Source organism: Suricata suricatta, chromosome 7, assembly GCF_006229205.1.
Source record: "Suricata suricatta isolate VVHF042 chromosome 7, meerkat_22Aug2017_6uvM2_HiC, whole genome shotgun sequence".
NCBI classification, from domain to species: Eukaryota; Metazoa; Chordata; class Mammalia; order Carnivora; family Herpestidae; genus Suricata; species Suricata suricatta.
In genome coordinates, this window is record NC_043706.1 from 72,037,450 (window position 1) to 72,063,256 (window position 25,807).

The following is a 25,807-nucleotide window of genomic DNA, read 5'->3' on the forward strand; positions in this document are numbered from 1 at the left end:
TGAATATGAAAGGTGGGGGGAAAAAATCAAAGGCCACTGTAAAGCAACCAGAATTCAAATTACTTATCTTTTGAAGGCTGGAAGCAAATAAGTTCTCTCAAACAGATAGAAGCAGAAGCAAAGCTCACCCTGTATAGCTTCTGTATGAAACATGCAACTGGAGAAGGCAGTGATTTATTAGTAAGACATTAGAGGATGCTCTATTATTAAATAATTTTATTACTTCCAGAAGTCTTTTCTATATTTGGTTTGGCTATAAATATTCCTTTCTAATCTAGCCACATCTCTTTTTCATAGACTTCTTGCAAAAACATAAAGAATGGCTTAAAAAATCCTTCAGCTTACATTCTATAAAACCAGCTTATAATACTGGAAAGGACTTCCACTGAAATTCTCTGGTTACTATTTTCTAAAACAGGCAATTATGTTCAAGTCTTGTTGTTTCTGGACATTGATAATAACACGTTTAGGCTTTCCTTATAGATGTTTTCATAAAAACAATGCAATTCAGAAAACTATTACCTAATAGAAGTTGGTCTTTAAAGTTCACAGTAGCTACCTTGAGGTGACTTTAGGATTTCAGTGACATAAGCATTGAAGAAAAGACATTCTCCAGATCTTTAAGAATGTTATGAAGCAAAGATGGGCTAACGTAATTATTTTTATGGATGGGATCATTTGGTTTTAAGGGGATTGATGACTGTGTTAAGGCTGAGTGTTATGAAACACACCACACTTCAAGTTGGAATATAGCTGTGGTTAATGTAGCCATTTTTTCTTTGGTGTGATTCTCTTTGTTATGGGTGACTGTGGAGACGATTGTTCTTGAATCTCAGTTTTTTTTCAAACTTGGCCCAGAAGAGAACATTTATTCTAGAATCATAGCATATTAGTATTGGAGAAAGCCTTGGATCATCTGATTCAATCCTGTCTTTCTATGACTAGAAGTGATGCGAAGGGAATTTAACATATCCACCGAGTATTCACTAGTAGAAAGAGAAAAACATGCATTTATAACATAGGGCTCATCAGCTTAGTGCTACTGAGTTTTCCACAGGTGAACAAATAATGAAAAAAAATTAGCCTCTTCTTTAAGAAAGCAAAGGATAAAGCTAACACTGTCATGGGCCCACCAAGGTCTAAGCATTTTTAAAGGTTGGACCATACAAACCATATGAATTGTCAATACTTGACCACTTTTGTCCTATGAAAATAGTAGGTTTATGTTGTTCGACCCAAAATATACATTAGCTCATTTAATCCTCACCTCAAGTTCATGAGGTTTTACTGATGAAGACGCTGAAGCCAGGGAGGTTAAATAATCTGCCCAAGGCCAAATATTGGCAAATAAGAGTGAGGATTCCACACAGGAATCTTCTAGAGCTTGGATTCTTCACCACAATACTACACACCTCTTTTCCACAGCCAGGAGTAATACCAGAATTGTACTCTTCCTGTTGGTTTATGAACTTGACAGAGACCTAGAAAGATGACTTTTCCCCATTATGCTCAGTTCTTATGAAGTAGGTGCCCTCACAAACCTAGACTAATTCAAAAGCTATATAAAATTATAAAATAACCAACTGATTATCTTAAGGAAAAAAATCTATTGCTATACTTGAATTATAGATCTTAACAAAGGAACTCCTCCTGTTAAGTGAAAAATTTTAGAGCTCTGTAATAAAGGTAAGAAAACTCACACCACTAATATTTTTTTCTTTATGGTTCTAAGTTACATTAAGAAAGATGTTCTATGGAATTTAAGCTAATAATCAGTAGGCTCTGGATGCCTGCAGGCATTATTTGGAGTGTCCTACACTATAAATTAATCATCAACTATCTTCAAGTGCTCAACCTTCTACAGACACACTGCCTTCTGTCACAGATACTTAGTCTTATGAATCTATCTTTCCAAGGGGAACAGCCTACTTCAGGAAGATCTATTAACAGATATATCAAAATTGATAGCCACAGTTGATATAATAGATCAGCTGGGTCAGAAGAGTAAAAATTTAAAACTACTGGTAGATACACACACTCCCCCACATTCCAATGTTCCTTTATGTTAAAGATGATGTCATCTCAATTACTCTGTAATATAGTCAGTTATTAACACATTCCGTTTACTAATATCAATCTGAGGCAGTCAGTATTTCTAGGTCTAACAGCCTGAGAGCCTTTTGTGACACATTTCAGACTGCTTCCCACCCCTACAGAGTATGAAAGAATTGGTTCTCTGCAGAGCCTTCTCATTCAATGGCTATTATTAGTTATTAACTCCACATTGAACATTTTTATATTTTAAATCAATTCAAAGACCTCTGTGGCTCTGCTTAAAAGTCATCTATGTCATGTGGTTAACAGAGAATACAGAACTACAAATGACCTCAGAGACTGATCTGTATTATTTCATGCCTTTAGAATTAAAGATAAGAAGTGGCCCATTCCTATACTGGTAGGAATTTATGGGACAGTCACCCCAGAATTGTGACTATAATGGAAGAAAATGGTTTTCCTGCTTGATGTAAACCTCAGAAGTTAGGTATAATCTTCCTTAATCAGCCATTTTTACATCTGTGATTCAGAAATCCATATATTTCAAACATCTATATTTTCAGCTGGCGTATCTTTTTTTTTAAAATAATAGTTTATTGTCAAATTGGTTTCCATATAACCCCCAGTGCTTCTCCCCACAAGTGCCCTCCTCCATGACCATCACCCCCTTCCCCCTTCCCCCTCCCCCTTCAGCCCTCGGTTAGTTTTCAGTATTCAATAGTCTCTCATGGTTTGTGTCCCTCTCTCTCCCCATCTCTCTTTCCCACTTCCCCTCCCTATGGTCCTCTGTTAGGTTTCTCCTGTTAGACCTATGAGTGCAAACATATGGTATCTGTCCTCCGCCTGACTTATTTCACTCAGCATGTCAGCTGGTGTATCTTAAGAGGAGTTTGAGAACTTTATAATTCACTATATGAAATAACATTTCCTCTTTTTTTTTTTTGACAGAAACTTAACTTTCAAGTTCCTAGTCAGATTCCACCAGAGACATGGATAATATCTGTATCTTACCAGTAATCTCAATTATTTGGAAAGAATTATTCTTTGAGTCTGTCCTCTTTGGCCAAAACAGCTATCTCTTCTATAATATTGTCTAGTTTCACCATTCTGGGTACACCAAACAGAACCTGAAATTCTTACTCAAGTGGTAGAAGATAACTAAAATGATATTTTATGCACAGTTCAATTCTGGAACTGGTATTATTTGAGTTTCATAATTCTTCATAACTCATAACTCTTGACAGTTCTAGAGGTAAGTCAGAATAAAGAATAGCCAGTTTTTATGAGAGATATGCCCACTTAGTCTTTTTCTATTTTTTTTACTTTTTAAAAATGTTTTATTTATTTTTTGAGAGAGAAAGAGAGAGCATGAGCAGGGGAGGATCAGAGAGAGAGGGAGACACAGAATCCGAAGACAGGTTCCAGGCTCTGAGCTAGCTGTCAGCACAGAGCCTGACGTGGGGCTCGAACCCACGAACCATGAGATCATGACCTGAGCCAAAGCCGGATGCCCAACCCACTGAGACATCCAGGTGCCTCTAGTCTTTGTTTTCTACTTTTAAATTACATATCAATTTTTGACAAAGTTTTTTCCCAATTTTGAGATGATTCTTAATTTTTGGTTTAAAAATTCTAAAGGTCATTTTAACATTTAATTATACTACATATTTATTACATTTCCCCTGCTACTTATATATAAATTTATTCCCTCAAAAAAACCTGGGGAGCAAGGGCCCCTGTTCAGAAACCAACTATACTTTTAAAGAGTCTATACCTTCCATTACTGTGTCTGTAGTATTTTTATTTTTTATTATTTTATAAAACAGTCCTCTTAATAAAAGCCAGTAATTCAAGATTCTAGAGACTCCTAAAATATAACTTTTCTTCCCCTCTTTTCTTTTCTTTTCTCCTTTCTTCTTTCCTTCCTTCCTCCCTCCCTCCTTCCCTTTCTTTTTTGGTTCAAATTTCTACTTTCAACTTGGTATTTGTAGACTTCCTTGGTACCTAGGATTGGGTTCATTTATCTTTAGGGAAAAAAACCTCTTTCTCTTTATTGTGACTTGGCTGTTCTCTCCCTATAGACACACACACACACACACACACACACACACACACATAACACACGTTATACTTCACTGCAAATTATCATAATACAGTGCCCCAAATATTTGTTCTAACATTGATATTCCTTCAACAGAAATGTCTGGGCAATCTGAAAACTCTCAAATAGGTACTGTCAATTAGATTTAATATATAAATGTGCCCTGGATTTTATATTGTGTACTTTAGCAGGGTTTTTTGGCTATGAAATTTGCTTCCAGATCATAGTACAAAACTATATTAATATTCCATGATATTCTTCAATGAGAACATGGACTCTTGCTGTGTTACCTGAACAAACATGAGAAATGTTTTTCTATAAGTAAAAGAGAAAATATGAAAAACCAGCCCAAATACTTAAGATCTAGAGATACCAGAATTTAAAATCTCTCATATCATGATATAAGATAAAGAATAGTTGGTTTCATGTCAAGTAAATCAGACTCAGATATATAAAGATTAAATTCTAAGAACCATTTGTAAAACAAGCTACACATTAAAACCCATTCACACCTACTTACATTAAAAATCCATTTATTCTAATAAAAAATAGAGAAAGAAGAAAATGTGCACAAAATACTTTTCTCATCACTAAAAAAGTCACAAAATGATGCATTGGAAAAAATGGGAAGTGTACAGTCAATAAAACCTATGAAAATGACATTGTTATTTCCATCAGGAGTTTTTGCCTTTTCCATCTCATTTTACTAAGATTTCAGGAGGGACAGCAATTCAAGCCTTATTTTGGTGAAGAGTTCTAACTTGAACTTTGTGTGTACTTCCTCTGTTGCACCTCCCTGTATACAAAGCTGTGCAGGTTCAGGAACCTGACATTGCACTTGGCAGTGGGCAACAAAACTATTCCTGCTTGTTCCAGGTATCGCAGACCCTATCTTACCCCCAGGATCTCATTTCTTGGCTCTACCACTGATCTCATTTCTTGGCTCTGCCACTGACTTCTTACCTGGAATTGGAAGGGAACATGGTCTTTTAAAGACTTCTGAGAATTCTGCAAAAGGCCAGAACATTTGATTTCATATGCCTTCTCAACCTTAATTATAACTGCAAAGCCAAGGGCTTATGATCAGTAATCTCTTTTTATTATTATTATTATTATTTTGAGAGAGAGACAGAGTGCGATCGGCAGTGGTGGGGAGAAAGGGAGACACAGAATCTGAAGCGGGCTACAGCTCTGAGCTTCAGCACAGAGTCCGATGCGGAGCTGGAACCCACAATGTGTGACATCATGACCTAAGCCTAAATTGAATGCCCAACTGACTGAGCCACCCAGGCGCCCCTATAATCTCCTTTTAAAATTGACAAGGTATTTCCCCCAAATAACCATTTAAAAATATGCTATTTCTGTGGCATGTTAAAAATCTATTGCTGAACCTTGAAAACCTGAATCAACGTAATTGGTTTTGTAAGAGCTTGAAAGTTTTTGTGACCCATTTGAAGCTGCTATGAACACCCAGGCCAGGAGAAAACTCAGGTGAGCTAGTATTTTTTCTCCAGCTAACTAGCTGTGGTGTGTGTTAAGTGCATGGGCTCTTATCATATTTGCAGGTTCCAAAGTCCACAGCAATGTTACTGTGAACCCTGGTTCCTCACCATTAACAAAACACCAGCTGGCAATCACTGATGTGAAGTAGATTCAGCAAACAAGAGTGTCATATTTAACCAGGGTAGTCTGGAGATGGTGGGAAAGACAGAAAAGAACCACTACTGCCCCTGGGAAAGTCTGTTAAATAACCAGTCTGAAAGACTGATGGAAGGTAAGGGTTAAGAGCTGGGGTGTGATTTCTCTTTTGGGCTTCTTGAGTAAAGATTTGACCTCCATGATCTCATGGTCATGGGACAGAGCCTTGTGTTGGGCTCCGTGCTGCCAGTGCAGAGCCAGCTTGGGATTCTCCCTCTCCCTCTGTCTGCTCCTCCCCTGCTCTCCCTCTCTCTCAAAATAAATAAACATTTAAAAAAATCACCAAAGAATGATTTGACCTCGTATCAAACTTCTTACAGTTCTGAAAGGTGATGAGCGTCCTTTAATGAAGTCATTACTCATTACTAACCTAAGAATGAATGTTCTCTGCCTGCTACACCTGGCCAGGATTGTTCACTACATGAAAAAATAAGACCTAGTCACTGTTTCAAGTGCAACATGACTAGCAGGGAATTTAAATTGACAGACTCTGAACGTGGCAACTTTCTTGTGCTGAAGGGACCCCCACACAAATCAATCCCTTGCCAACCACATGACCAAAATGCATCACTTGCGGTGACTGAGGAGGGACACTGTAAGCTGTATCTGAGTGTCTGAGGCCTCTACGATGCTATTGCTGTACTTGCTGGTATGTACCCTTGTAAGTAAAGTCAGAATGAGGTAAATCAGAAGTGTCTTCTGAGTTTGACTGATAACCTGAGCTTCAAACTTACTATTGTGGTCTTGCAAATGGCAAATGCTTTGCCTGTAAAAACAGTAATTTCTAGGTCTGGCTAACATTAAGCATACATTGGCCTACCTCCAAAGAAGGCTGACAGTTAGCTTTTACTATCTTTGAGCCTCTGAAATCTTCCCTGTTATCTCATCTATCCATCCTGGTGATAAGCAAAAATCCTAGGCATCTTTGCCAGTTTACTCCACACTATGGCCCTGTTGAACTGAGATCTCTCTGGAGGTTTTCATATTTAAAAAAAAAAAAAAAAAAGAGCAGCTGGTTAAAAAAAAAAAAGTGGCATAGGTAGCAACAGTTTCAACCCTGGTAGAAATCTATAACAACACTTTCTCCTGGAGTGATTCCGGGTACAGAATCAATTGACAAACATAATGGTATCTTTCCACACAAATTTCTTTAAAAAAAATGGGCACAGGCAATACAAGATAAAATCTGCTACATAAGTGTATTATCTCTGTAATAAAAAAAAAAAAGTGACAACTGAAAGTAAGGCATTTAAGAGCATTCAAGGAGCCACAGAGGTGACTTATATACAACTGTGACTTTAATATTGATTTTATACAATCCTGAGAAATAACCTTCTATTATACAATGTCTTGTTTTTCCATTTTGAGTGTCAAAAGGGAAAGAATACATGCACACTGAAGTTTATATATCTGTAACTTATAAAAATGTACCAAAACTTAACTTCTACAAAATACCATTTTATTTTAATGTAATTCATTACCAGCTAGTAGGTCTGCCGATGCTGATGAACTAGAAGCAGCCTGAGGTGCAGGTTGGGGTTCAGAAGCACTACTTCCAAATGCATCTACCCATTATCCATTGTGCAGCAAAAAAGTAAAAGAGTGTAAACAGTAAGTACAATAAGTAAATTAAGTGTTTAGCAGAGAAATGCATAGACATGACACTTTGTGTGGTGAGCTTGTCACCTTTGGATATGTGAAATGATCAAGTGAACTGAATTATGCACTGAGTTTATTCTCTCATAAAAGAGATCTAGAATATTTAAGATTAACATCTCTTTGTAAGAGTAAGACAATTCTCTTTCTTTCTTTTTAAAGAAAAAAACTTCTGGACTAAATCCTGTTATCTCTTAAAATAGGATCAAGATTTAAAAAAATTTCCCCAGAGGTAATACAATAGAGCTTTCCCATTTGGAACTCCATTACACTCAGAAAAAAAAAAAAGTAACAAACTTAATTTGAGCAGCAGCAGCAGCAGCCCTACTTGTACCTTTATACCAAAGTTCAGTGTTTCTTTGCCACAAGTTTTGAGCTCCTGAATGTCAAAGACTGTGACCTCGTTGTACCCCTCATGGCACATATGATGCTCCAGCATACAGTGGGGAAGGCAGTCACTGTGCTTTGAACTTGATAAAAATGGTATGATGGCCCATGGCATACACCTTTGTGGACATTCATGAAGAAATCACTTCAAATCTGTACTTTCTTCCATAAATTTAATGGGAATATAAGATTTTAAATCTATCATCCAACTGAGTAGTGTAAGAGATAGTTCAGTACATCTCCTTGCCTTCAGATAATATTACAAAATAACAGGAGAATACATTTAAATCAGTGAAACATCTTCTGGTTCTCTGGAAGGATTTAAAACAGTAAGCTCAACGTAAATAAACCCTACAGAATAATGTATGGCTCTCCAGCTTATGTTTCAGTTTTGACTGGCTTATTTGTTTTCAGTTCCAAATTATCTAGTTAATATTTATATTGCTTTTTTAAGAACTTAGAAATGTTGATTTAGTGGATAGCTCAGGATCACCAAGGAAGAACAGTAGAAGGAAATTCCAGCCAGCTGATTCTACATTAGGAGGAACAAAGACTTAAAAACACAAAGATTTCAAGTGAAAAAATGATCTGGTTTTGTTAGGCCATGCATTGGAAATTATGATGAACTGATGAGGATGAAGATGATGATGGCAAAGAAATGGAAAAGATCTTAAAAACATAAGTTTACAGTTGAGAGATGGAAATGCCTTCATGTCGTCAAAAGAAAAAATGATGGAATATAATGAAATGGAAGATATAAAAACTGTTCTGGGGGCGGGGGAAAGACTATGTGGTGAAGGAGGAGAAATACGCACCCCCAAAAAGGTCTATCACACCTGAAGAGTCCACCTTTGCGGGAGAGGCAGTGGTTGCAGGAGACGGTGCTGCAAATGCATCCACTGTGGTGAAGCACACAACAGGAAAGATTGCATGTCACCCAAGGGAAAATAAAACCATGAGCCTTGACAGATGGCTTCTTGGGGATTTCATGTTTAACAGCAGGTAGTAAGACTGCAGACCATTCTTCCAGTTGAGAAGAAGGAAATGGATATAAAAATGCATGCTTTCCAGAAGAAAATAACATTTGACTCCTTGAACTCAGACGTTTTAACATGGGGGTGGGGGAATATAAAAGCTGTGTCTTTTCCCCAGCATTAGATTTGAAATTATTAACCTCATCAGTTGGTTAATGTTTGATGAGCCAAAAGGAAATTTTTTTTTCATGTGAATTTCGAGTTTAAAAGAACTCAAGACGAACCTGCATGTTTTCGTATCTGCCTCAGCACACACATAACCCCCACCAAACATCTCAGAAGGCTTGGCCGTGGCAAAAGCACTCACCGGATAAGAGGTCAGCAGTGAGAGAACTCTCAGGCACAGGAGAGGCCCCTTGTGGTGGAGAGGAGAAAGCATCTTCCAAAAGTGAAACAAACCAAAACCAAGCAGAGGTAAGTAGAAAGCTGAAATCAAAGTTAAATATCTAACAAATGCATTATCACAGGTGAGCACAGAGAGTTCAATCATGAAAGCATCGGGAAAACTAATATTAAAACAAAAGGGGGGCGGGGTTATTTTAGAACGTTACCTGTACCAAACAGGTCTATGCTAGGAGCAGCATCTGGCTTAGGCGCTGCAGCGACTTCAGGAGGAGACTCAAACAAATCTAAGACCAAGAACACACATGCCTTTACTCAACTCGACAGAGCAGCCTGACATAGCATCACATTTCCGGTTCTGAGGGCGCAAATTCCGAAATAAGCAGCAAAAGGTTTCTAGAGAAGCACGTAGTATACATAGGGGTCATGCAGTAACACTTGTGTGCGCAGGGCACCTCAAGTACCAGAATTCAATCCACCAGGTGAAGAGAGTTCAACAACAAATTACCACCAAAGATATCTAGAGCGGGAGGAGCGGCAGCGGCGGCGGAGGTGGTGGCGGTGGAGGCGACGGCGGCGGAGGTGGTGGCGGTGGCGGCGGCAGCTGCGACAGCGGGAGCAGGAGAAGGAGCGGTGGCGGGAACCGGAGGGGCTGTGCTAGCTGTAGGGGTAACTACAGGAACAGTGGTCTCAGGTGGCTTCATTGCAAAGAGGTCCAGCTCAGGCGCAGCCTCTGCGCTACCTTCGGACGGGGCAAAGGGGTCTTTCGGGAAGGAAAGTGGAGACACATAGAGCATCAGTAAGGAGACAGACGAGAGAGGCTTCATAACTACGGGTGAGAGACACCTGACACGGATATTCACACACTAGCTAGGCACTGGGCTGCTTGCATTGCACTACTAGCCTATTAGCAAGGGTCAGTGGTTAGGATGTTTTTCTAAAGGAAAAAAAAAAAAAGAAAACTTAGCAGGTAACACAGTTACACTGAAACTCTTCAAAGTACTGTAAGATTAGCCTAGGATCAGAGATGCTTCTTCAAATCCTCAACCTGGGCAATGTGGCAGCTTTGAAAATTCATTAAAACATGCCTATATATCAGAACTCAGTGTTAGAAAGGAGTACAGTATAGCGTTAGAAGACAAAAAAACATTAAGAGAGCATACTTGCACTGACAAAAATTGTCAATCTTGAGAAATTGTCAATTTTGATTAAGTATGCACTTGATCGTCTTAATGTTTTAAATGCCGGTACTATTCAGTTGTGATGAAGGATACTTTCTATTTAGAAGAGATTAAAGTTAGAATAACATATGGCCACATCTAACTATGGGAGTTTCACATGAGGACAGAGAAACAACAGACTTGCTCATGACTTTCAACCCACCATTTCCTGAACATGCATCGAGTGCCGCCGCTACAGGGGTTGGGGTAGCTGGTGCGGCGGCCCCTTCGGATGCTGCAGGGGCCTCCCCAGGAGAAGCTGCAAAGGCATCTTGGGTGCAGGTTTTAAAACAACAGAAATTAAAGGAATAAAAAGAGAAGAAAATATAGTAAAAGAACCAAGTTAAATAGCGAAGAAGGCCCCCTTATACAACATGAATATCTTAAAATGCATTTTTATGGCCCATGCGCTGCTGGCGGTCACAAAATAATGATTCTTTGCGCTCCTTCATGTTAGTCACATGCAAGGGGTAGTGTTCATACTGCTGAGGCCTTTTAGGATCTATCAGGCCACAAGATTCTCATTGTATAAGGGCTCTGAGAAGCATGTTTTATGTATCATTAGAAATTAATGGATGTGAAAATTAAAACACAAAAATAAACTTATTATGTAATTTAAGACCTTAATCTTTCATGTCCCAGTAATATGTATTCACTGTTACTAAGATGTCTCCAACCAGTGGTTTCTACCAAACATCAATGTTTTCCTTAATGCCCATAAAATTAAACATACGATGGTAATGTAAACAAATAATTCTAGATAAAAAAAATTCTTTATGGTCTAGTACAGGCAAAATTACACTGTTAACATGAAAAGTTTACTAAGTATTCATAAGAGTTAAATCTTCATTATCCTTGAAAAACATTTTCAGATACAAGCAAGGATTTAAGGAAATAGATAATGAAATTAGGGAATGACATCATACTGCCTTTATTTCAACTTAAGTTTATTGCTGATTTCAAATATTGTATTGCTCTCCTTATTTGTAAAATGATCTAGTTTCAACATACTAAAAACAGTTTCATGTTTTAAGAGTACAAGTATATTACTATTTAGAGCAGAAAATTCATTAACATAGAGGTAGCCCCAGTTTATAAATATATAAATGGCTGATGTATACAAATGGTACCCAACATATTTCTGTCAGTAAAGCATGTTAATTTGGTAAAAAAAAATCTCAAGAGTTTTCAAAGATATTCTACGATTGTAAAGTACAACAGAATGAGCCAGCCTAAGTGTGATTTGCTTAGAAGACACTCTGAAAATGAAGACCAATACCCATCTAGAATCTGCCACTAACCTGCTAGACTTCTCATCCTAAAATAGTGCCTTCCCCAATATCTACAAGTGACCTCCAAAACACTTCTCCATTAAATATGTTTAGTTAAAAAGACTGTGTCAGATATGCTTGTGAAATACTACGCAGTATATCTTCCCTTTCTTGGAGATTTACATAGTATATATTAGGCTATAGGAAGTCCTATGGTCAAGGCACTTGATTTTGAGTTTAACTGAGCATGTTCTAAACTGATCTGGGTATGAAACAGACTTTCTTGTTTTCCTTTCCTGAGGCCCAGCATTAAGTGGAACAACAAATACTTGGATTAAAAGGTTCTTTACAAAAATACAAATATCCTTAGAAGATACAATGAGACAATCAGCTAGTCAAATCTTACAGATCTATTTCGTTTGCTTACTTCCCTCAGCCAAACAAGGGAATATGTTTTCTGAGTAGGGGTCAGTGAGCGGAGAGGCCAGGCTTGCTTCCCCAGACGCCAATGGGTGCTGTGATAGAGGGCTTACAGCAATATGAAAACCCAAAGAACTGGGGCAGAACACAAGAAAGTATAGGAGGAAGCAGTTGGGGCTGAGAGTACTTTGCCATAGGTCAGGTCAGTTTTTCTTTTTATTCCTACAAAACCTGGAACTGAGGCTAATAATACTGGAACTAGTAGAAATAGTGATAGGTGTCATTATTGAGGGTTTATGTCCCAGTCACTGTGTAAACATTTTATGTATATTATTAAATTTAATTCCTATGACTATCTCATGATGTAGGTTCAATTATCTTTCCTCTGTAGATAAGAAAACAGAAGCTTGAAAGTCTGAGTGACCTGACCAAGGTCACACAACAGGCAAACAGTAGAGTTAGGATTTCGCTATAAACTGACAGAGGCTTTGTGTTAACTACCACACCACACTGTTATGATCCATGCCACATGCTACTATTTCGTGTTTGTCGGATGGAGTCAACACCAGTTATATCATCGTCGGGAGGATCAAATAAATATCTATGGGCTTCCTTCATCAATTTCCACTTATGTGTAAGCAGGTGAAATACATATTTGTAACCATATCCTCAGAAGAGGTTTTTTCTACTGTCAGCAAGATGTGTATCTCCTTTTAATGATTCTCCTGTTGCTGAAAATTAAACATTATAAACTCATCTATTCTCATCAGAGGTTCTCTTAAAGATAGGAGCCCAGTTGCCCAGGTCCTGTTGGCTAAGTCTTCCCAAGCCAGAGGGCAGAGATGTGCATGAGTAAGACGGCCCCTGCCTGAGTAACACCAGCCCTGGCCCCAGGCCAACTGTAGTCAGGAAGGAGACCATGTATGAGAATGGTCCAGCAGAGCTCGGTAGGCCTTAGAGCTGTCAGACGTAATAGAATTTTGTTGTTGTTATTGCAAACAAAATTAAACTTGTTTTACTACCTACTTTTCTTTCATTATCAAAGGCAGCATTATCCTTCCAGTTTTGAAAACTCAAGCTCTTTCCAATCAAGTTCTCTTTCTCTTGTTACCTATTTGCAGTTCATTTTTACATTCTGGCTATTTTCAACCAGTGCTACTTCCTGGAAATGCATGTTCCTGCTGCTCTATAATTATGGACCCAGTCCAGGCCTTCCCCAGAAAAACCGTCTCCCTGACACTGCTATGGACCAGTCTTTTTTTCTTCTTCTAGCAATCTAGGAAGAATTTTCTCTCAAACTTTTTGTCAGGCTACTACCATTCTAAAAATTTCATATGGCTATCATTTTCCCAGCCTGAATTCTCCCCATCTTCTCTAGTCACATGAGCCATCTTTAAATCACTTACTTGGTACAAGGGTTTCAATCATTGTCAACTGCCTGAAAATCACCATTCCAGTCTTCCCCACAGGTCCCAGGTTATGACTCTTACACAAAATCTAGTTTCAAGGGCTTATATTTAAGTACTAGTTTTAAGGAAGGTTGATTAACTTAGTTAACCATCCTGTAAAAATGAGGGCAGGCTTGTGAAGGAAGTTCTCTGGTCTTCTAGCCACTTGGTTTCATGCTTACAGACTACATGCCCCTGAAGGCTTGCTCACAAACGGACACAGGTGATTGAAAGGGGGCTCTGGTGAATGTGTAGAGGAATTAGTACCAATTAGCATTCAAGTGCTGAGAAAAACCCTGTGTTGTCACAAACTAATATGCTGTTAGCAGTTTCCATAGTGAAAAATAGAATATTTTGTTGTTTATTTTTATCAACATCTGTAAATTTTACTAATTTTTTCCTCCATATTTTATTGTCAAATTGTTTTCCATACAACACCCAGTGCTCTTCCCCTTGAGTGCCCTCCACCATCACCACCACCTCCTTTCCCCCCACAATACTATCTTGCAGTCCTGTTCTGTATGATCACAGAAAGCCTTTTTTTTCTTAAAAGTACACTTTAAAAAATAAAATGTTTAGTAAATATACTGCTTCTGAAAAAATTTTTAATGACTTACATTGAAATAACTAAAATGTTATACGGGCTATCAATGTGAATATTTAAAAATATCATATTTTTTATTTTTCAAATTTAAAATGAGACTACATAGAGATGTCAATGTTTTAATATTTCATATTCATGAAATTAAGCAACTACTTTTCAGAAATTAAATCCTCTTTAACTTATTTCTAAAGACATCTACTTAATACTGCTGTATGAGCTAGATAAAACCTCAAAGGTGCATGTTTTAAAGTCACGTAAACAAAATATCTGGTGCTCTTATTGTATTTGAGAGTTCTACCACTTACCCATTTTAGTGATACAAAATAAGAAAAAACAATGGCCACATAACATGGGCTATCTCTAGCTGATTCCTTATAAATCAATAAAGAACATGAAAGAAATTAGGGAATATCACTGGAAACAACTGTGACATGTATAAATTCCTGGCCATAAAGACAGAGATTTTATAGTTCAGAGATCAGGAGGCAGTTTATAGGACTACCCAGATCAGTAAAAGTAATTGGATGAGATTAACAGATGTACTCACTTTTCCTACAGCCAAATGACTAGAAAGGATATTGGTAAAATCACAAGGAGTACCCATTCTTTGGGATTAAGTTATGTGCAGTATTAATCTTTTAAACTGGTATTTCAGAACCACGAAACTATTTAGAACTATACAGGTTTTTCTGATTGACAAATGTAAAAAATCAGCAATAAATGATCACCACAAACACAGAATGGCACAAAGACTATTTCAGAGAAATATATCAGGCTTTATTATTCTAGAGAGCCATGAGGGAAGTGAGATGGAGTTGACTGATTTCTTAAAAGCACTTAAGTTCCACACAAATGGATTCAAACAATAAAAATCTAAATAGTTAAAGGTGTAGAAATGTTTAGTACAAAATAGTTATCTATCCTGTTCATATTTTCCTTGAAGTGTTTCTGAAAATATAAGCATATGAGAAACCACCCATACCCAATACCAATAACGGGGGCGGGGGGCGGGGAAGGGAGTGGGTGAAGTTTATTTTACAATTTTAGGCTAAAAACTTAATTTTTGATTTCAAAGTTATAGAGGCATAACTGGAAAACTAACTTTCACTAGTGGCTAACTACTTTTAATAAAATATCCAAGAGCTTGCAAATCCCCTTCCCCCCCTTTTTAGAAAAGTTTTCTTCTATAATAGGAATGAAGGGCAGTGCAGCAAAGCTTCCTTGTGTGAAACAATGGCAACCATGCTGTGTCCAGCTGAGCATTCCTGTCTGGCAAATCTCAGGGACTGCGGGATGGCAGGTGGCACAGTGGGATGTGGCAGTGTGTCTGTTTCCCAGAGGAATATATTAGCTCCACGAGAGCCTGTCAAATCGCTCCTGCTGTCCCCACCATTCGCCTCCTCCAATTTCTTTACCATATTCTCAAAATGCACCAGGAAAGATGTTATATGGTAATGAAGAAGCACAAACCTATGATGACTATAACACTATTAGATGCATGTATTTGATATGAGCACTTCTCCAGGTGTGGACATTAGCACTGCTCAGATGGGAATATGTAAACACACTGGCTTCAGTCAGTTGGTCAGGTCCAGGCATCTTATGCCATATTAGGCTGGGTCCCTGATGCAAGCTCACAGTTGTAAATCAGAATTTACATTTGCACATGGAGTATATTTTCAGTTGATCATTTCAAAGTCTGACCTAAACCTGTTTTCAATCAGCATGTGAGTGTTATATCCAATGATCTCTCAAAGTTCCAAGGCCAAAGAGGCTCCAACTCTTTGCCTGTATAGAATAAGCTTACAGTTACAAAATGGGCATATCCCCAAACTTTCTTCAGAGGCCTCCAAATCTGAACTACTCTTAGATGTCTTTTTGTCCTACATCTTAAAAAATAACTTAAGCCAGAACTTCCCCTTTCATACTCTCCAAGTATTATTCCCTCAGCTAGTTTGTATGTGGTCAAAAGCCAAACCTAAATATTACAGAGAGGTCTGGCACCACTCATACATAGATGCTGCAGGGCAGGAACATATTTGGGACACGGGTCCTAACAGCAATTTAAATCCTAACTTTTAAAAAATGGAAAAATCACATGGCCCTAAAGCATTGTAACCTTTGCTCTTAACCTACTGAAATTAGGTGAAAATAAAGTTGATAAAGTTAATGCTGATAAATATATATGAAGAAACACTTAAAAAGTAAACATTTTGACATGCTGTCCTATCACATAAACATTTTTATGCACCTCAACTCTAAGGCAACTCGCAAACCTAGAAGGAAAAGGATAACACAGGATGTGACTAACCTCCAAAGAGGTCCACATCAGCAGTGACAGCGGTGACAGTCGTAGTAGTTGAGGCAGAGGCTGAAGCAGTTGCAATTTCAGCGGTTGTAGTAGGAGGGGCAGGCTCTGGTGCAAATGGGTCTGAAATTTGTGCTTCAGAGGGAACAGAGGAAATTGCAGCCAGAGAATCTGTGTTGTGCCACAGACAAAGAACACCAGGGAAGAAGAGGAAAGGACAAAAGATGTACCAGGCTCCAAATCATCAAATTAAGGACAGTGATGAAGAGACAGAAGTCTCTTAAAACAGAAGTTTAAAATAAAGCTTTACTCACCCTCTCCCAAAAGGTCTATCGATGTCCATTATGTGTCAGCGTATGAAGAAATAAGAAAGAAAGCTGAAACATGCAACCGCACCAACGTCCGAGCAGGGCGAGGGACTAATTGAAGACATTTTAGCTTTATGTGCCTTTTGGGACCATTTTTTTTTTGGGGACCATTTGTAATTAAAAAATAATGTATTATCTTTTATTACCATGGAATGTTTGAGCAGGAGCAGACTATAGGGATCCTCAAGACCAGTCTTCTGATTTTATAGGTGGGAACGCAGAGTGCAAGCAAGGTCAAGAGACTTACCTGAAGTCAGCACTAAACAACTTGATAAACTCAATTTATTATCAGATTTATCATTTCATCTGCTTTGTTTGATTTCACTATATATAGTATAAATATCAATTCTGAAGAAACTGTAGTTAATCAAACTTTATTAATCCTCCGTATCTGATGTGTCACTTCAGTTCAGAATACCACAGAATAAACAGAGGCTTAATGATAGCTATAGTCTGACTGCAGAACATACCACACACAGTCAAAGAACTGAATGCATGCTTAGGGGTTAGGAAGAAAAAAACACACACCCAAAACTAGAAGATTTTTTCTTCCTACATTTCACATTCTCAGCTGTTTTTCAATTCTTCAATTCAAAATATAATCTTTCCATTCACAGACTTTATGTGACAACATATGAGAATTATAATTTTTTAAATATTTTTTTCTCAGAGAGAGAATGCGTATACACACCTGAATGGAGAAGGGGCAGGGAGAGAGAGAATTCCAAGCAGGTTCCACACACATCAGTGCAGAGCCTGACATGGGGACTGATCTCAAGATAATGAGATCATGAACTGGGTGGAAATGAAGAGTCAGACGCTTAACTGAGCCACAAAGGTTCCCCAAGAATTATTTTTAAGATGAATATGAAAGATTGTGTAGCATTAAAACTTTTTAGCCATTCTGAGTTCTGCACTCCTTTCAGAGGTACATAGTTTCTTAGTGTTCAAAAAAGTGAGATTACAGTTGTTGGCATCCTAAATAGAAAGCCTGGGAGGGGTAATTATTAACTATACTATGACTTTAGGTTAAACATTTGGAGTGTCCAGTGGTATGTTCATACTCCCAGTCATGGGATATACTTAAGGGCTCATATTTGAATTCTACTGGAAATTTATTTTAATCATGAAAAAATTTTACCAGAACTTATTAGTGAGCTACTTTTTTTAAAGAGACCTAAAAACATTATAAGAAGTCAATAAACTAAATGTTCTAGATGACATTTTAAAAACCTGAGAAACATAAATTTGATATTAAAAATGATCACATTCATGCAGGGTGGCTGGGTGGCTCAGTTGGTTATGTGCCTGACTTCGGGTCAGGTCATGATCTCACGGCCAGTGGGTTCGAGCTCCACATCGGGTTCTGTGTCAACAGTCCAGAGCCTGAAGCCGGCTTCAGATTCTGTCTTCTTCCCTCTCTGCCCGGCCCACCCCCATAACTTGTGCTCTGTCTCTCAAAAATAAACATTAAATTTTTTTCCCCAAAAATGATCTATTCATTTAACTATGTGATTTCAAGCCCAATAAATATTAGATAAAGCACTCTACAGATACACTAGGGTAATCAAGGCTCTACCTAACCAAATCCTATACATTTCATAACATTAGAAAATGATAGCACACAGGGTACATTACATTAGACAAAGTTTTTAATTTTAAAATGTATGCATAATGAATACCAAGCAAAAAGGAGCTATGCTGATTTGGGGCTGTTAGGTGATCAGGTTGCAAATCCTGAGAAACAGAAAGTCCTTCCAAAAATTCCTTAAACCAACAGTATCAGGCCCAACACAACTGTTACTCAATAGTCATATATCCTAAAATACAAACTGAAGACCAAAGTGGGTCATCAGAAGCCAGAAAGACTTGTTTCTCTATTCTCCTGGCATTGGTGGCACTCTCCCTAGCCTTGCTTTATCAATGGCTGTTTCAAGATGCCATGTGTAGAAGGACTAAGAGCCATGTGATTTAAATTTCTAGACATGCAATTGTCTATGACAATTTATTTTGTACATTTGGTAAGTGAGAAAGAAGAATATATGTACTAGAAGGAGAGAAATAGAAATACTTTTTTAAAGTATAAAAGATTAAGGGGCTCCTGGATAGCTCAGTTGGTTAAATGTCCTACTCTTGATTTCAGCTCAAGCCATGATCTCACAGTTTGTGGGTTCAAGCCCCACGTTGGGCTCCTCACTGAGGGGTGTGGAGCCTGCTTGGGATTCTCTCTCTCTGCCCTCTCCCCTGCTTGTGTGCATGCATTTGCTCTCTCTTGCTCTCTCTCCCTCAAAAAGAAAAAAAACTTAAAAAAACATATAAAAGATTAAAATACTAGTTCCTTGCTTTTGACTAGTATTTTTTTCAGATGGAGGGCTATAAGACTTCTTGCAATATGATGAAAGATGGAAAGTAAAATTTCCTAGGAAAATGTATGATGATTAATGTACTGGGGCATTACTGATGCTGAAAACTTTTGCCACAGGTTTTAGTCTCTAAGGTCTGAATTTCCTGGATGAAACATACTTTATGTTACTGACTTCTTGCTTTATGCAAAAATCTTCCCTACTATAAAAGAAAGCCCTCCTGTAGGATGATGGGAATAGTTCTTATTCTCAAAGTTACCACTTCTTATAAAGGATTAAACTACACAAACCCTCACCCCAACACCCACAGCAGCAGAGTTCAATTCACTGCAAGTACTACATAATCAGACAGATTTTTTTGCACTAAGTAAATTACTAGAAAATATTCACTGTAATTGAGGACAGAACTATACCTACATTAACAGGGAGATATATACTTTACAGTGACATGCAGCTGAATTTCTTAGGTTATTATAAAGATCAAATGTGTTAATATATTTAAGTGCTCACCCATGCCTGGAGTATATCAAATGCTTACTAATGATAACAATAACAATAGCTAATATTTAAGTCAAATTGTAATTTTCATTACAGAAGTATGAATTTCAAAGCTTCTATAAATCTTTGTGTGTGTGTGTGTGTGTGTGTATACAATGCATGTTTCCAAAACAGTCCATAGATATGCCCCCCAGATTTAATTAACAAGTAGATGGTAATATAGGTCACCAAAATTGCTTGTACTATGGACTAATATTCCCCATGAAAACTATTAAAGTCATATTATTGCATAATAATGATGAGCCTTCAAATGCACATTGGTAATTAATTTCTATTAGGTCTCTTAATTCTAATAAAACCCTAGCAGTAATTCTAGATTTCTCAAAAAGTAGAAATTTCACTCCAAGCATTTATAATAAGTAATGATCTGTTTCCCACTTCTAAGACACACAGAAATACAACATACTTACTCACTTGTTTGTGCTGAGAGATGAATTTATTATGAAGAGGAAAACACTCTTCTCATTATGGGGCCAAAGGCAAGGATTTAAAAAAATGATCTATCTTCTTTTAGTCTAATAGGTTCATATCAGCCTGCAGTTGCAAATCTTGTATGCATTATTTAACTTAGGTTTATTAAAATATGAATTTGTTAAAATTTGGTTGTCCCTTACACCAACAGAAAATATACTCTCATTTACAATATGTCCCTTAAAATGACAATATTTATCAGTACTTATAACCTCCAAGAGAAATTCTTAAACATCTGAAGTGGCCATGGTTGCTGGAAAGTGCATTCTCTTATTAGCATTATGGTCAGATAAAAATATCCAAATAAGTCTAAAGGAGTTTTAGAGTTTATATTTTACTGTCTGGTTACACAAAATTAAAATTGCTTTAATAAGAAAAGTGACCTCATTTTATCAAACAAGATTGAGAAAGTGACTCACTTTATTTTTGCTTAGCCAAATGAGTCAAAATATATTTGTTACAATTTAGCATTATGTTCAATGACCACTGCATATCTATAGGATAAATGCAAACTGAAGGTGACTTATACTACTCCATTTCATATTACATAGGTTTACTTCAATTTCATAAGACTTACAATTCTTATTCTTCTGCTTGGGAATTGGAGAATTTATTAGTATTTTTCTCTCTAGCTGATTTTTCTACTGCTATGAAACACTGCAGTTGTAGAGATTTTCTTGAGACAGAAGACTAATGATGTCTAATTTTCAAAAAGTGACCATCAGGGACTGAGCCAAGGTTCTATTAGCCTGAAGGGCGCTTTGTACTATATAAAAAAGTGCTCCATCTGCACCAGCAGATTAGGAAAAGAAAAGCACCTTCTTTTCAAGGATGAAAAGGGTTACAGCTTGAATAGCAGACAGTGGGCTAGATCTTAGCCCCGCTCTTTCTGCTTTGGGGCAAGGCACAAATTGCATGTCCCTACTGAACAGCCCTGACTCAAATCACACTGCTTTCTTCTATGTCTTCTATTCTGCTTTCTTCTATATCCACTGCTATCTTATGGCTTCAGTCCTCAATGGTCACTTATTTCTAAGAAGTAAAGGCTGAAATGTATTCTCATAAAATTGGTTACTATAACCTATTTCTTACAGTATTGTGTGTCTTAGTAAAAAGTGCTTGAAGACAGAAATGAATAAAACTGTTTCAGTGCAATTTTAAAAGATTTTATATAGCTTTTACTTTTTACTTGGCATTCTTTTGGTGCAAAATTTAAATGAAAGAAAGAGAGAAAGAAGAAAGAAAGAGAGAAAGAAAGAAAAGGAGAAGAATGTCTCTTTAATTTCATGCCAAAGAATAAAGTGAAAGGAGACAGTTTACAGTTTCACTATTTATTCATTAAAGTTCTAAGTCACTAAATGTTTGATAAGTTCCATAAATTAACAGTGTGAATATATACTGAAAGGGTGATTATATTCATATAAAACTGAAAAATATTTGCATAACTCCACAAATTGTAATTAACACTAAGTTTTAAATTATAAAAACTCTCTAAAAGTCATTTATATAATTTTATTAAAAAGTCTGATTAAAGGATATGGATTTAAAGCATTCTTAAATGAACTAGAAAACACAATTGTATTAGATACTGTGGTAATGAAAATAAATTATCACTAAACTGAAATAAACATTTCTGAAACTTGAAGCTCAGAATGAAAGCATGAGAACCAGAAGAATGCCCTTATATAAAATCTCAGCAGCAGTATTTTCCTTTTACCAACTGAAATTAATGAAGTTAAGGTGAAGTTGAAAGAGCAATTTTATTTTAAAAAAATTGACAGCTGCAAGCTTAAGAGTTGAATATTTCAGGGGTGCGTGGGTGGCTCGGGTCACGATCTCACAGTTCGTGGTCTCAAGCCCCACATTGGGCTCTCTGCTGACATCCTGGAGCCTGCTTCAGAGGCTGTGTCTCTCTCTCTCTCTGCCTGTCCTGCCCCTCATGCTCACGCACTCTCTCTCTCTCTCTCTCTCTCTCTCTCTCTCTCTCTCTCAATAATAAATAAACATTAACAAAAAACAAAAATGAAAGAGTTGAACATTTCAACACAGAAGGTTTAAATGTTTTCAGTGGGAAAGCACCAATATTTAAAATGCTCATATTTATAATTAGCAACTTTATTGCAGAATTGGTTATCTGTTTATTCTGTTGCCAAAACAACTTGGAAATACAATCAAGAGGTTATAGCATGTATTCTGATGTCATACTAACATATTGTTTAGTAAGCTCACCCAAGGATTATTTAATTATCTAGAGAACTTTATTTGACTTTATAAGTAAAACGTTAATTAAGGCTTCTGATTCCAAAATGATATATTAAAAGTTACAGATCTTGTTGATTAGTGATTTCTATATTCTGTCTGGGAGAAGAAGATAACCTCAAGATACGATCTTTTATTGCCCTCCTGGGCATTAACTAGTTTTGTATCTAACCTAGTCAACTTATTCTAACACTTCAAATGTCAATAAACACCAAGTTTATTGAAATGTCCTCTGAACTATCTAATCATTTTACTGGTTTCCTCATTGGCATGTTACTGTCTTTCCCCTGTGCTGTTTCTTTCCCCTCCCCCAGCTTTTTTTGAGGTGTATATATTTAAGATGTACAACGGGATGATTTGATATACTCTGTGAAATGATTACTACAATTAACATAACACATTCATGACCCCTAGTTACAACCGTTATTTTTGTGGTAAGAATATTTAAGATTTACTCTCGTAGCAAATTTCAAGTATATAACAGTATTATTAAGTATAGTCACCAGCTGAGGATTAGATCTCCAGAACTCATCTTACAACTGACCATTTGTACCCTCTGCTTAATGTCTCTCCATCCTGTGCATTACTCTCTTCCCTCTGGTAGCCATCATTCTAGTCTATGTTTCTGAGATTTGACATTTTTAGATTTCACATAACGACTAAAATCATACATATTTGTCTTTCTGTGTCTGGCTTATTCACTTAGCATATGTCTTCCATGTTTCTCCATGATTTTGTAAAGTGGAAGATTTCCTTCGCTTTTAGGGTGGAATAATATTCCACTGAATATATATACTTATATTTGTAGTTATAGTTATATTTACTTATATATAAAACACATTTTCCTTCTCTATTTGTCCACTGACAGATTTGTAGGTTATTTCTATATTTTGGCTATTGTTTATATTGCTGCAATGAATATGGGAGAGTAGATACCTCTTTGATATGTGTGTGTGTGTGTGTATGTGTATCCATCCGGAAGTGAAATTAGTAAATCATATGGTAGTCCTATTTTTAAATTTTTTGAGAAAGCTCTGTTTTCCATAATAGTTATACAAATTTATACTCCCACCAACAGTGTATAGGTCCCCCTTTTTCCATACCCTGATCATTACTTGTTATCTCTTAGCTTTTGGGTATAGCCATTCCAGTAGTGTGAGGTGATATGATATTGTGCTTTTGATTTGCATTTCCCTGATGATTAGTGATAATGAACACCTTTCCATTAATCTATTAATCACCTGCATGTTTTCTTTGGACAAATGTCTATTCAGGAACTTTCCCCATTTTTCATCATGTTATTTGTTTTTTTGCTATTGAATTGAGTCCTTACATATTTTGGATATTAACTCCTTATTAGATACAATTTTTTTCTCCCATTCTGGAAGTTGCATTTTCATTTTACTGATTGTTTCTTTTGTTGTGCAGAAGTATTTTAGTTTGACACAGTCCTACTTGCTATGTTTGCTTTTGTTGCTTATGTTTTAGTGTCATATGCAAAAAAAAATTGCTAAGACCAATGTTGAAAAGATTTTTCTGTTTTCCTGTGGGAGCTTTTATAGTTTCAGGTCTTATATTTAAGTTGCTAATATATTTGAGTTAATTTTTGTGTACAGTATAAAATAAAGTTCCAACTTTATTCTTTTGCATGTGGATATTCAGTTTTCCCAACACTAGTTATTAAAGAGACTATTCTTTCCCTGTTGTGTATTCCTGTCAAAAGTTAATTGACTATATATGTGTGAATTTATTTCTAGGATCTCTGTTCTGTTCTGTTGGTTGAGGTAGCTATTTTTATAACAGCACGACAGTATTTTGATTACTATGGCTTTGTACTATAGTTTGAAATCAGGAAGTTTGATGCATTCAGTTTTGTTCTTCTTTTCAACCCTGCTTTGGCTTCTTGGGGTCTTTTGTGGTCTGTCCAAACAACAGGATTATTTTATATTTATGGGAAAATGTCATTGCAGTTTTTCTAGGGATTGTACTACATATATAGATCAGTTTAAGTAATTGGACATTTTTGCATCAAAAACCGTAAGATACCTAGGAACAAATCTAATCAAAGAGGTTAAAGATTTGTACTCTGAAAACTATAGAACACTTGAGAGATATTGAGGAAGGCACAAAGAAATGGAAAAACATTCTATGCTCATGGATTGGAAGAGCAAATATCGTTATTTGCTAAATACTATACTACTCAAAGAAATCTATATGTTCAATGCAACCTCTATCAAAATAACACCAGCAGTTTTCAAAGAGCTAGAACAAACAATTCTAAAATTTGTATGAACCAGAAAAGACCCTTAATAGCCTAAGTAATTTGAAAAAGAAAAGTAAAGTGGGAGGTATTACAATTCTGGACTTCAAGTTGTATTACAAAGCTGTAGTCATCAAGACAGTATGGAACTGGCACAAAAACAGACACTTAGATCAATGGGAAAGAATAGAGAACACAGAAATGGACCCACAAATGTATGGCCAACTAATCTTTGACAAAGCAGAAAGAATATCCAATGGAAAATAGTCTCTTGAAAAAATGGTGTTGAGAAAACTGTATAGCAACATGCAGAAGACTGAAACTGAACCACTTTCTTATACTATACACACACAAAAAAAATCAAAATAGATGAAAGACCTAAATGTGAGCTAGGAAACCATCAAAATCCTAGAGGAGAACACAGGTAGCAACCTCTCTGACCTTGGCCATAGCAATTTCTTACTAGACTTGTCTCTGGAGTTAAGGGAAATAAAAGCAAAAATAAATTGTTGGGACTTCATCAAGATAAAAAGCTTCTGCACAGCAAAGGAAACAATCAACAAAACTAAAAGGCAACCTACGGTCTGGGAGAAGATATTTACAAATAATGTACCTGATAAAGGGCTAGTATCTAAAATTTATAAAGAACTTATCAAACTCAACACCCAAAAATAAATAACCCAGTTCAGAAGACATTAACAGACATTTCTACAAAGATGACATACAAATGTCTAACACACATGAAAAAAATGCTCAACATAAGTCATTATCAGGGAAATTCAAATCAAAATCACACTCAGATACCACTTCACACCTGTCAGAATTAACCAGGAAACAACAGATATTGGTGAGGATGTAGAGAATGGGGAATCCTCTTACACTGTTGGTGGGAATACAGCTACTCTAGAAAATATTATGGAGGTTCCTCAAAAAGTTAAAAATAGAACTACCCTATGACCCAGCAATTGCCACTACTAGGTATTT

At 36.7% G+C, this 25,807-nt stretch overlaps 1 protein-coding gene across 6 annotated transcripts in view; it reads right to left on the reverse strand.

The window, feature by feature from the left end:
- Nucleotides 1-25,807, reverse strand: part of SNAP91 (synaptosome associated protein 91) — a 151,947-nt gene that overhangs the window by 28,503 nt on the left and 97,637 nt on the right. For 5 of the 6 annotated variants that reach the window (XM_029943950.1, XM_029943945.1, XM_029943949.1 and 2 more), the window contains exons 15-22: nucleotides 16,859-16,873; nucleotides 16,548-16,715; nucleotides 10,657-10,764; nucleotides 9,782-10,036; nucleotides 9,483-9,560; nucleotides 9,239-9,310; nucleotides 8,713-8,796; nucleotides 7,336-7,419 (exon numbers count right to left, since the gene is read on the reverse strand). In XM_029943950.1, coding sequence (XP_029799810.1) covers nucleotides 7,336-7,419; nucleotides 8,713-8,796; nucleotides 9,239-9,310; nucleotides 9,483-9,560; nucleotides 9,782-10,036; nucleotides 10,657-10,764; nucleotides 16,548-16,715; nucleotides 16,859-16,873 — 864 coding nt within the window. The remainder of the gene's footprint in view (nucleotides 1-7,335; nucleotides 7,420-8,712; nucleotides 8,797-9,238; nucleotides 9,311-9,482; nucleotides 9,561-9,781; nucleotides 10,037-10,656; nucleotides 10,765-16,547; nucleotides 16,716-16,858; nucleotides 16,874-25,807) is intronic. The other variant, XM_029943951.1, reaches the window with a different exon arrangement.